The sequence below is a fragment of the Dendropsophus ebraccatus genome, chromosome 11, assembly GCF_027789765.1.
Source record: "Dendropsophus ebraccatus isolate aDenEbr1 chromosome 11, aDenEbr1.pat, whole genome shotgun sequence".
Taxonomy (NCBI): domain Eukaryota; kingdom Metazoa; phylum Chordata; class Amphibia; order Anura; family Hylidae; genus Dendropsophus; species Dendropsophus ebraccatus.
In genome coordinates, this window is record NC_091464.1 from 89,453,829 (window position 1) to 89,466,944 (window position 13,116).

The 13,116-nt window shown below is 46.4% G+C and overlaps 1 protein-coding gene across 1 annotated transcript; it reads right to left on the reverse strand.

Moving 5' to 3' along the window:
* Positions 1–376: 376 nt before the first annotated feature.
* On the reverse strand, positions 377–8,830 carry LOC138767607 (cystatin-A-like). Its single transcript, XM_069945225.1, has 3 exons — positions 8,707–8,830; positions 4,572–4,673; positions 377–542 (listed from the first exon to the last, which is right to left on the reverse strand). Exons 1-3 carry the CDS (start codon positions 8,782–8,784, stop codon positions 423–425), a joined length of 300 nt encoding a protein of 99 aa, XP_069801326.1. The 5' UTR covers positions 8,785–8,830; the 3' UTR covers positions 377–422.
* Positions 8,831–13,116: the final 4,286 nt, after the last annotated feature.

Sequence of the window (13,116 nt, forward strand, 5' to 3'; positions counted from 1 at the left end):
GCCTGGTCATTTTGATGTACAACCCCTTTAATGTGTAGTAAAAACCACAGATATTGATGGATCCCTAAAGATCTGGATAATCATAAAATAAAAAAAAAATCCCTCATGATCAGATTTTGGCATCTTACCCAACTTTGCTAAGTAGGAAAGTGTGTAAAATTGATGGGCACGTTATCCGGCCAACAGAACTGATGCTGTGGATCCTTAATACCACACAATAAATGTCACCGCCATATGGTGACGACATAAGATCTGATCTCCCTCATGAAATCTGGAAGTATTTCCCATTACCCTCTCCAAGGAGACGTCAGTGACTGTTTTCTAGTGTTTTTATGGACTTTACTTTGTAAATTAAACAATAAAGAGGAATAAAGGGTCAGTACACAAAGTTACATTTATTTATTCAGCATTGGATTTGCCTTCTAAAAAAAATGAATGGCATCGTGCTCCGACTTGTTCAGCTGGAAGCCAGTGATCTCTGGTTCTCCCCTTAGAGGTTCATATATCTTTATATGGCAGTAGTGGCCATCTCCGGTTGAGACCTGGGGAGAGAAGGAGGATGTGTTACATGGGAGGATGGTAGTGGACTCTCTGCTTAGTGCACCATCCAGACGGAGCTAAACTCGGCTCTGTGGCAGATACTATCCTCTCTGCATGTCCCCTCTACCCCCACCATAAATCTATGATGGATACTTTGATCATCTTTGTACACTCACCGGCCACTTTATTAGGTACACCTGTCCAACTGCACGTTACCACTTCATTTCTAATCAGCCAATCACATGGCGGCAACTCAGTGCATTTAGGCATGTAGACATGGTCAAGACAATCTCCTGCAGTTCAAACCGAGCATCAGTATGGGGAAGAAAGGTGATTTGAGGGCCTTAGAACGTGGCATGGTTGTTGGTGCCAGAAGGGCTGGTCTGAGCATTTCAGAAACTGCTGATCCACTGGGATTTTCACGCACAACCATCTCTAGGGTTTACAGAGAATGGTCCGAAAAAGAAAAAACATCCAGTGAGCGGCAGTTCTGTGGGCGGAAATGCCTTGTTGATGCCAGAGGTCAGAGGAGAATGGGCAGACTGGTTCCAGCTGATAGAAAGGCAACAGTGACTCAAATAGCCAACGGTTACAACCAAGGTAGGCAGAAGAGCATCTCTGAACGCACAGTACGGCCAACTTTGAGGCAGATGGGCTACAGCAGCAGAAGACCACACCGGGTGCCACTCCTTTCAGCTAAGAACAGGAAACTGAGGCTACAATTTGCACAAGCTCATCGAAATTGGACAGTAGAAGATTGGAAAAATGTTGCCTGGTCTGATGAGTCTCGATTTCTGCTGCGACATTCGGATGGTAGGGTCAGAATTTGGTGTCAACAACATGGATCCATCCTGCCTTGTATCAACGGTTCAGGCTGGTGGTGGTGGTGTCATGGTGTGGGGAATATTTTCTTGGCACTCTTTGGGCCCCTTGGTACCAATTGAGCATGGTTGCAACACCACAGCCTACCTGAGTATTGTTGCTGACCATGTCCATCCCTTTATGACCACAATGGACCCAACATCTGATGGCTACTTTCAGCAGGATAATGCGCCATGTCATAAAGCTAGAATCATCTCAGACTGGTTTCTTGAACATGACAATGAGTTCACTGTACTCCAATGGCCTCCACAGTCACCAGATCTCAATCCAATAGAGCATCTTTGGGATGTGGTGGAACGAGAGATTGACATCATGGATGTGCAGCCGACAAATCTGCGGCAACTGTGTGATGTCATCATGTCAATATGGACCAAAATCTCTGAGGAAGCTTCCAGCACCTTGTTGTATCTATGCCACGAAGAAATGAGGCAGTTCTGAAGGCAAAAGGGGGTCCAACCCATTACTAGCATGGTGTACCTAATAAAGTGGCCGGTGAGTGTATGTTCCCTTTCTCCCCACCTCCAAAGGGAAAAAGTGGAGCACTGGGGAGCAGAAGTAGTAAGACCTTTTCTACTCTTTGGACAACCCCTTTAAGCAATTTTTATTGTCATTGTGAACAGTTCCTGTAGGTTCATTGAAATAAATAACCAAGTCTTGTCATTGCCACAGGGCAGCCTTTGGGGTGTAAATCACCCTTCAATCAAAAGGGGGGGATGTCAGGGCTCAGCTGGGTGCTGGGCTGCCCCCTTTAACTATAAGCATGTCTAATGACGTGCTCATAGTTAAATAGGGCGCCAATATTGACAGCGTGAGTCACCATTGGCTCCTTGTCCTGTCAATCACTTTTATGCCTGTGGTCACAAAAGGTCACTCTGTACCTCTAGGGACAGCCGCATAGACATCACTTGTCCGGGCGCATGGAGGAGCAGAGATACAGGCGCCGCTGACTTTGAGCAGAGAACTTCCAGTGTAGGTAGCTTTCATCAGGCTGCCTGCACCTGTCTGCAACTGCTTACTGGAGCTCCAGCAAGAGAGACAATGCTGGGGGGTGATGTAGGAGGTGAGGATCCTTTTGTTTTTCACATAGAGCCTATTCTCCATGGGGGATGATACACAGAGGGGCCTATAAATATGGGGGATGCTATACAGAGGGGCTTATATAAATGGGGGATGCTACAAAAAGGGGCCTCTACTATATGGGGGCTGCTGCAGCCGGGGGGGGGGGGGGGGGGGGCTTTAATATATGGGGACAGCTGGATGGGAGGTGTCCTATACTATATGGGCACTGCTGGGTGGAGGGGGTGGCTATACTATATAGAGAGCAATTTGTAAAGCAGGTCTGATTTAGCACCAAAGTCCGTATAATATCTGCTGTATACCCATGAGCTAGGATCATATATGTGATGAATCTAGGCAATGGAGAGCAGCGTGGAGGTGCAAAAAGCTTATAACAGGGTAAATGAAATCCAAACGAAGAGAAAAGAGCTTGCACTCAAAAAAAAAAAAAAAAAAAAAAAAAAAAAAAAAAAAAACGCTGCAAATCAATCCATTTATTCAGTCTTGACAGACATGTGTGGGGAGGGGGAGTGAAAGCAGGGGCATCCTGATGGCTACAGATTGTTTCCCGTGGCTAACCACGCATCTTCCTCAGGCCGGAAAACAGTGGATTGATTTGCAGCGATTTTCTCTTTGTTTGGATTTCATATACTATATAGAGACTGCTGGACAGGAGGGTTACTATATGGGGAATGCTGCATGGGGGGGGGGGGGGCTTTACTATATTAGAGGGTTACTATTTGGGGAATGCTGGCCAAGGGAGGGGGGCTATACTATATAGGGAGATGCTGCACAGCAGGGGGGCTATATAATATGTAGACTGTCTGCCTGGGGGGAATATACTATATGGGGACTGCTGCACAGAGAAGCCTGTACTATATGGGGACTGTTGCATGGAGAGGGGGCTGTACTATATAAGGACTGGTGCATGGGGGGGGTCTGTACTATATGGGGCTGCTATATGGGAGGGGTATAATATATTGGGACTGCTGCACATAGGGGCCCATACTATATGGAGACTGCACACAGGAGTCGGATACTATATGAGGACTGCACAGTGGGGTCCTATACTATATGGGGACTGCACAGAAAGGTCTATATTATATAGGGACTACCTTACTAATATATAATGGCACAGAGCATGCCTAACTACTATATGGGAATAGGTGACTTATCTACTATATGTGCTGGAGCAAGGAGCTTAAGATATTTTTCTAGCACATTCTGGAGAGAAGATAAGTGGTGAGGAGAAGACTTCAAGATGGCCTGCGATGGGTGGAGAGAAAAAGGAAATATGAACAACTCTGATGAGAGAAGATGCCCCCTGTGAGTGGGTGGATGTAACTGCACTTTCTTATAGGGTCTGTAGTGGTAGTGATAGTGATCATGATGTGGCAGTATTATTTAGGTATTATGTAGTGATCTCATTGGTAATATCTTTGTTTTGTTCAGTAATGGTACGGAGGCAATATGTAATGACTGTATGGTGGTAATATTTATTGGCCACAATGTTATAGGATAACCATGTATGTATTGGGGTACTTGATAGTGAGTGGGGGCACTCTGAGGACATTATAATGTGTGTGGAGCTCTAAAGGAGACATTATACTGTGTGGGGAGGCTTTGAGTGGGCCATTAAAAAGGTTTATGTGGACAATAAAAATTATAAAAATCGTGTCCTGCTGATCTGTTGATTCTGATAGCACTGCGTTAATGGAGGGGGGGGGGGGGGGAGGTGCCAAAAGGAAATTCCGCACGAGCAGGTCCGTATTACCAGCTGCTGCTGCCCTAGGCACCAAGCCTGAAGACGCCCCATCTTCACTCACCGATTAGCATCATGAGTTTATGGTTTCTGAACATCATATTAATTTCTGATCAGTCTTAGACATGCAGCCAAAACCAGACCCTCATGCGGAGGTGGGAGACTAAAAAATTTTAAAAAGTTGTTCTCTTCCCCCCTGCAAGGTGCTACCCTAGGCACTGGACCACGGGAGCCTAGTGGTAAATACGGCCCTGCGCACGGGGCGTCATCTACACTTAGTCCGGCCCCGATTGCCTCATGCAGCCCCTGTCCTCTTATGTAGCTCAGTTACCTTGATATAATAGTTTGTTCCAGCGACGACCTGACTCGCGTATTTCTTAGCCTTAAACTCGGCAGCATTAGTCCCGGATTTTTTCTCAAACTCAGATTTTACCTGATGATATAAAGGGCAATGGTTAACGAAACATGAATGGAATACAATAAAAGCAAATTGTAAAGCCAGAGTGAAAGAGAAAACCACAAGGTACATTTTTGCAAGTTCTTGGGACTTCCTACTCCCGTGATGGCGATATTTGAGTTCTATTTTAGACTTCCTGTAATCCCATGTCTGACCTCCACCTGTTCCTGGCCATCTGAGCTGCCCGCTGACTATGCATAAACCCTGCCAGACTTCAACTTGGTGTGTACCCAGACTCCCCTCTGACCAGTGCTGGCCTGCAAGGTGTCACAGAGCATGCCTAGAAAACTCTCCATTGTGAATAGGGTCATCATCAGTCTATTGTGCTATAAATAATATCCTTAAACCCTGTTAAAAACAGCTCAGGCAAGAGACCAAAAAAAAAAAGACAAAATTGACAATTTCTTAAAGCTACAATAAAGTTTTATGACATTAATTCCTCCCAATCAGGGGTGTCGCTAGGCCCAAGCCCCAGACATTTAAAGGCCAGCCCCAAAAATGTAACCAGCTTGGGGGGAAAAAAACAGGAACTCATCTGTCACCTGTTCTGCAGCAGCTCGCGTTCTCTTCTCTCATCTTCTCCTCTATCATTCGTGTGTGTGTGTGTGTGTGTGTGTGTGTATGCCTTTTAGACGCACACACGCAGATGAATTAGAGGGGCTGCAGAAACAGTGTGTCTGTACCACAGAAGAGAGAAGCTGCATACTGCCCGGGGTACTATATAGGTACTATTAGGAGGATTAAAAACTATCTGGGCCACTATTTAGGGCTAACTACTATATGGGCACAATTGGGGGAAGTAACTATTATATAGGACAGTATTGGGAGGGATATGGGCACAATTGGGGGAAGTTATTAGTATATAGGACAGTATTGGGAGGGATTGCCTACTACATAGAGCGCTATTATAGGATTACCTACTGCATGGGGAAATAATGGGGTCACAACTATGTGGGGGCACTTTTAGGGATAACTACTGTATGGGGGCACTATTAGGGATAACTACTGTGTGGGGGCACTATTAGGGATAACTACTGTATGGGGGCACTATTAGGGATAACTACTGTGTGGGGGCACTATTAGGGATAACTACTGTGTGGGGGCACTATTAGGGATAACTACTGTGTGGGGGCACTATTAGGGATAACTACTGTGTGGGGGCACTATTAGGGATAACTACTGTGTGGGGGCACTATTAGGGATAACTACTGTGTGGGGGCACTATTAGGGATAACTACTGTGTGAAGGTACTGTTACAGGGTAACTTCTGTATAGGGCACTATTAAAGGGTCCAAAAGTGAAGAGATATCCACAGCTTCTTAAAAACATAGAAAAACTTTATTTGGCGTCCAACATCAAAAGAGGCATACAGTTAAAAAAAACACGGCAATGCGTTGCGAAGATATACTCCTTAATCATGGCAGAGGTAGAATGACTACAACAAACATTTAAAGACAAGATGTGACGCCCTGTTCAGAGACACACTCCTGTGAGGGAGGAGAAAGGCAAAGCTGACCAGGTGAGTCACACGTGTTGTTTCCTGAGAACAAACATGAGAAAAAAACCAGCATGGATAAGGTGCACTTACAATATATACATTAAATCATTTCTATAATTTAACCCTTTTGGGAATCTAGTGTTCAGATTCAATATCCAAAACGCGTCCCTTTTACGCAATTGAAGCCATGCCCTACCATTTGGACAAGTACCGCAACTATAGTACTGATCTTAGTAGCTATATACTTTTGGTTACTGATTTCCTATTGTCCAATAATTATTTTCAGTTTATGGACCATTTTTACCTACAGACCCTAGGTTGCCCGATGGGCGCGAGCTTCTCCCCCTCACTAGCTAACATCTATATGGCATATGGGGAGGAGGTCATCATGTACAGCGTCCACAACCCGTATAAGGGGCCATTGTGTGGTACGCAACCTACATTGATGACCTCGTCCTGATATGGGGAGGTACAGAGGAGGAGGCATTACATTTTTGTCCATTACATTAATGGAAATACTTTTAATTTAAAATTTACATCTCATTTTGAACCCACCTATTCCTTTTTTTGGACGTAATGCTACATCTTCAAGATGGTGAAATTTCTACCAGTCTATACAGGAAGCAAAGTGCAGGAAGCGGGGTTCTACATGCTGGAAGTAGTCACCGTCCTCACATAACCAGAAATCTCCCTATAGGGGAATTTATCAGGTTACGACGGAATTGTTCTAATGACAATACCTATTTTGACAATACTACACATTTAGAAGAACGCCTTAGGGCAAGAGGCTATAAAACCATATTATAAAAAGAGCTAGAATTATTGCAGAACGCCTCAGTTTAATGAAATTATTTTAAAATATCTCCCTCTGCTGTACCAAGCCCCCAAATGTGAACAGGTTCTAAAATCAGGTGTTCACTGTGTAGCTTGAAGAGGCCAGATCCTTCTTATGTTGTTGATCGTTGATTTAGATCTGAACCTAAAATTATCGTTAATCGTTCACAAATCATTTACTGTAATTCCACATTTGTTCGCTCAAGTTCCGCATTTGTTCATTAATCGCTCAGTGTTATTGCACATTGATCATTGTTTTGCTGGGATCAGAAGGAATAAACGATCATAGTAACAATCGCAATAACGATCATAGTAACGATCATAACTAACGACCATCGACCTGTGTAATATGGTGAACGATTTCAGGTTAACGATAAACAATCTCATTTGCGATCGTCTATCGTTAGTCATTAATCGTTAGAAATCGCTCCGTGTATTAGGATCCTTTGTCTTTAAATGTTTGTTGTAATCATTCTACCTCTGCCATGATTAAAGGGGTACTCCAGCGGGGGGCACTTTTTTGCTGGGACCGGGGACGAGGTGGCTGAGGGAAAAGACGTCCACTCACCTCCCCGGTTCCAGCGGCGGGTCCTGCATCGCGGCGCTCCGGTGCCTGGTTCCCGGCCGCTTCCTGGTATCTGATGCGGGCCCGAGACGATACGTCTCAGGTCCGCTCAGCCAGTCAGTAAAGAAGGCGGGATCTAAGCGGACTTGAAACGGATCCCGCCTCCTTCACTGACTGGCTGAGCGGACCTGAGACGTCACGTCTCGAGCCCGCATCAGACACCAGGAAGCGTCCGGGCACCGGAGAACCGCGATGTGGGACGGGGAGGTGAGTGGACGCCTTTTCCCTCAGCCACCTCCTCCCCAGTCCCAGCGAAAAAGTGCCCCCCCCCCCCGCTGGAGTACCCCTTTAAGGAGTATATCTCCACAACGCATCGCCGTGTTTTCTAACTGCATGTCTTTTTTGATGTTGGATGCCAAATAAAGTTTTTTTTATGTTTTTAAGAAGCTGTGGATATCTCTTCACTTTTGGATTCACACGAGTTACGGCTTGAAATATCTTCTATTCCACGGCTTCTATCTACGGGACTCTGGAGTTGCACAATGGACACTATAGCACGAGGGTGAGCTGACATGAGTTTGTTTCTATGCACTGGTTAACTATTAAAGGGTACTGTTAGGGGAACTAATACTGCATAGACTACATAAGGGGATAATATTACCATCTGGGGCACTATACATAGGTAGGTAGCTGACACATGGTACCTCCCATATATCCATCTGTGCTTCCAGAAGATAGAAAAATGCTTTTATTCTCCAGTGTTAAGTGTCAGGTGTTCCCAAGCTCCTGAAGGGCTGAGGGCTGTAACATCTCCTCGCCCCCTCTCCCATCCCTATCCCTGCTTGGCTGATAGCTGGAAGCTGATTCCCAGGTAGGGATAGGAATGGGAGGGGAGGGGAGGAGATGTACAGTCCTCAGCATTTTACCTAGACCTTCACATGGAGGTGGTCTTCTCAGAAGGGTGGTCTTTTGTAGACGTGTTCTCATATATATTATATATATATATATATATAACATTGTGCATCATGAAGAAGACACAATGTAATATTACAGATGACTACATACAATATCAGTAAGAGCAGGCGCAGAGATTACCCCATGATGTCACCCACCTTGTCACAGAGTCCTTGTATTTTTGAGTCAGCTGGTTTTTCGTCTCCGATTCCTCCAAGCTGCTTATGTGAATCCATTGTGAGTGCTGCTCTGCAGGCCGATCCTAGAGAGTGCCCACACCTGCTTATATATCCATGGAGTGTACCACCTCACATTGGGAGGAGGTCGTATCATGTTCCAGAACTCATAGTGTATGTCTTTTATTCGGCTATAGCCTAATATATGAGCCAGGTTTCCCCTGCCGGGACAATGGTATGATCCATCTGTACCTGGCCAGCTCAGGGTGCGGCTCACTTGAAAGGGATTTGTATAATACTGATGCCGTAGTTAATTATATTTAATAACTACAACACTATCATTACCATTAACCCCTTATTATCTGTACAGTGTTTGAAAGCGAATAAAAAGCAGAGGTGCACAACCTGCGGGCCCTCCAGCTATTGCCAAACTACAATTCCCATCATGCCTCTGCATCCTTAGGCTTTCTAGGCATGATGGGAAATGTAATTCTGCAACAGGTAGAGGGGTGCAAGTTAAAGGGGTTGTTCAACAATAATTTTTTTTTTTTATCAAATCAACTGGTGCCAGAAAGTGCCAGAGATTTGTAATTTACTCCTATTAAAAAATCTGGTCTTCCAGTACTTATCAGCTGCTGTATGCTGTTTTGTCCGATAATCGTTTCATGTAATAGCTCATGTTGAAAGGCAATGATCAGCTGATATACACAATGTTGGATGATCGTTGTCTTTCAGCAAGTTATAAAATCCCAATCACGATAATGATGGTCTACTGGCTGTCGCTCCGTGTAATAAGAGCAGGGGCAGCAGACCGCCGCTCTCTTCTATGGGCTGCCTGGACGATCTAAAAATTATCCAGGCAGAAGGGGTGGGCTGGGCCGGGGGGCATATGCCCCCCGGGCCAGTCTTCCCCCGGCTGTCAGGGACGCATGGCTGCTGACAGCTGGTTGGAGTCCTCAGTGCCTCCCCTGCTTACAGCCCCGGCCCTCTTCAGTCTTATTCACCTGTGGCTGTGCTGTGGAGCGGGTCTGTGCTGGAAGCGGCCGCTGAAGCCCCGCCCCCATGACGGTAAGCCCCACCCCTATGCTGGCCACTATGCTTTTAACTATAAGCCTATGAGGCTTATGGTAAAAAGCAAACTGCTGTAGGCAGTATCTTTCTCCGGCCACCAGAGGCCGCTCTCTCCTCCCAGCTGGTTCTCTTGTGTCTGGGCTAGAAGAGCCTGAAGACAGAGAAGATGGTGTCTGCAGGAAGCCAGGTACCTATACAGGAAGACATCTGCACAGCAGGACATAGGGCAGGGGTAGGGAACCAGGGCCCTCCAGCTGTTGCAAAACTACAACTCCCATCATGCCTGGGCAGCCATAGGCCATATCCCTGACATAGAGGATACATATATATACACAGGAGACCTACACAGGAGGATACATATATACAGGAGACCTACACAGGAGGATACATATATACAGGATGAGACATACAGAAGAGTATATAGAGGATACATATATACAGGAGACATACACAGTAGTACATAGAGGATAAATATACCATAGCTCCCAACTGTCCCGGATTCCGCGGGACAGTCCCGTTTTCGGGGTGCTGTCCCGCGGTCCCGGAACGGCATTATATGTGGTCCCACCAAAAAAAACAATAAACCAGTAACTCACCTGTCCGCCGGCCCCAGTAGCTCCTCTCCCTGCAGATCGCGCACTCCAGTCATCCTCCGGGGCGGGCAGCGGGGTATACAGACACTGACTGTACCGGAAGTGACCTGCAGCCTCTATCATGAATTACTTCCGGTACAGTCAGTGACTCTGTACCCTGCTGCCCGCCCTGGAGGATGACGGGAGTGCGCGCTCTGCCGGGAGAGGAGCTGCTGGGACCGGCGGACAGGTGAGTTACTGGTTTATTGTTTTTCTGGTCGGGCCACACAAATGGGAGGATTGGCTACTATGTGGGGCACTATATGGAGGGATTGGATACTATGTGGGGCACTATATGGGGGCCTGGCTACTATGTGGGGCATATATGGGGGCATTGGCTACTATGTGGGGCACTATATGGAGGGATTGGCTACTATGTGGGGCACTATATGGGGGGATTGGCTACTATGTGGGGCACTATATGGGGGGATTGGCTACTATGTGGGGCACTATATGGGGGGATTGGCTACTATGTGGGGCACTATATGGGGGGATTGGCTACTATGTGGGGCACTATATGGGGGATTGGCTACTATGTGGGGCACTATATGGGGGGATTGGCTACTATGTGGGGCACTATATGGGGGGATTGGCTACTATGTGGGGCACTATATGGGGGATTGGCTACTATGTGGGGCACTATATGGGGGGATTGGCTACTATGTGGGGCACTATATGGGGGATTGGCTACTATGTGGGGCACTATATGGGGGGATTGGCTACTATGTGGGGCACTATATGGAGGGATTGGCTACTATGTGGGGCACTATATGGAGGGATTGGCTACTATGTGGGGCACTATGTGGGGGATTGGATACTATGTGGGGCATATATGGGGGCATTGGCTACTATGTAGGCACTATATGGGGGGATTGGCTACTATGTGGGGCACTATATGGGTGGATTGGCTACTATGTGGGGCACTATATGGAGGCATTGGCTACTATGTGGGCACTATATGGGGGGATTGGCTACTATGTGGGCACTATATGGGGGGATTGGCTACTATGTGGGGCACTATATGGGGGATTGGATACTATGTGGGGCACTATAATGGGGGATTGGATACTATTTGTGGCACTATAATGGGGGATTGGATACTATATATTTTTGGAGGGATTTGATACTGTATAGGGCACTATTCAGTCAGCAGCATGTGGTGACTGTAGGGGAGTGGCTATGTGGGGCACTATATGGGGGCATTGACTACTATGTGGGGCACTATATGGAGCATTGGATACTATGTGGGGCACTATAATGGGGGATTGGATACTATGTGGGGCACTATAATGGGGGATTGGATACTATATATTTTTGGGGGGATTGGATACTGTATAGGGCACTATTCAGTCAGCAGCATGTGGTGACTGTATGGGAGTGGCTATGGAGGTATGCTATGGGGGCGTGGCTATGGAGGGTCACTATGGGGGCGTCGCTATGGGGACCGCGCCGCACATGTCCCCCTTTGCTCTTTGGAAAAGTTGGGAGGTATGCATATACACAGGAGGAGACATACAGAGGAGTACATAGAGGAGACATATATACAGGAGTACATAGATGATACATATATACAGGAGTACATAGATGATACATATATACAGGCAAGGCAGATTCTAGCTTTTCTGCTGCCTCAGGCGAGAATTGACATGAAGATGATAAGTGGATTGGATCCTCTGCAGACGTTGCGGACCTGCGGCAGATCTTCACGGTAATTCTGCTGCATATACCATGGTACCAGCAAAGTTTATGGTCTATAGAGTATACAGAAAATGTGTCCATCCATATTGCCCCCACACTTACTGGCCAAATACAGTATACTGAGAGATATGTGATATACAGAACAAATAATACCACCACACCAGGAACATGTATTACCGCCACACTGTGCTGGGTATCATTGTATTGTTAAAACCCAGTATATAAAGGGCCAATAGCAACGCTACACAAGGGACAAATTCTGACCACATATCACCACTGACTAATGATGTCATACCACCATACTGTTATCATACCATACATTGGGGCACATACATACAGTCACATATATACACATATGGACTTAAACATACTGTACCTACAGAAAGACACATACAAGTACCTATACACAGGCATATACATACCTACATACAATCTCATATACACACACTCAGGTACATATATACACAGTCACATATACACACACTCAGGTAGATATATAAACAGTCACATGTATATACACATGTACACACACACTCAGGTATACACACACACTCAGGTATACACACATACAGTCACATACACACACACACACAGGTATATATACCCACACACTCACTCAGGGACATATATTTACATATACACAATGCTGAGGTACCTACATAGGCCTCCTCCCCTCTCCTGTATGTTGCCGGGCCGTGTGTGGGCGGAGCTTCCTCCTGCAGGGGGCAGGACTGCCCAGCAACCCCCTGTGTACTGTGCCTACACCTTGTGCAGCAGATCTCCTCCTCCTCAGGCAGTGTAATGTGGCTGTCAGCGCTCACAGCACAGGACATCCTGGCATGGTGAGCAGTCATCCAAGTGATGTAAACATGGAAGCTGACAGCGCAGGGGAGGCTTGTGCCACCCCCCTCAGGGCCATGTGATCTGCCGCCTGAGGCAAAGACTTCCCTTTGCCTCATGGCAGATGCGGCCCTGTATACAGTAGTACATA

Coding starts and splice junctions, on each gene's coding strand:
- LOC138767607 (XM_069945225.1), bottom strand. CDS start 8,784: ATGGATTCACATAAGCAGCTTGGAGGAATCGGAGACGAAAAACCAGCT. Junction 4,674..8,706: donor TACAAGGACTCTGTGACAAG/GTGGGTGACATC, acceptor TTATATCATCAG/GTAAAATCTGAGTTTGAGAA. Junction 543..4,571: donor GAACAAACTATTATATCAAG/GTAACTGAGCTA, acceptor TTCTCTCCCCAG/GTCTCAACCGGAGATGGCCA.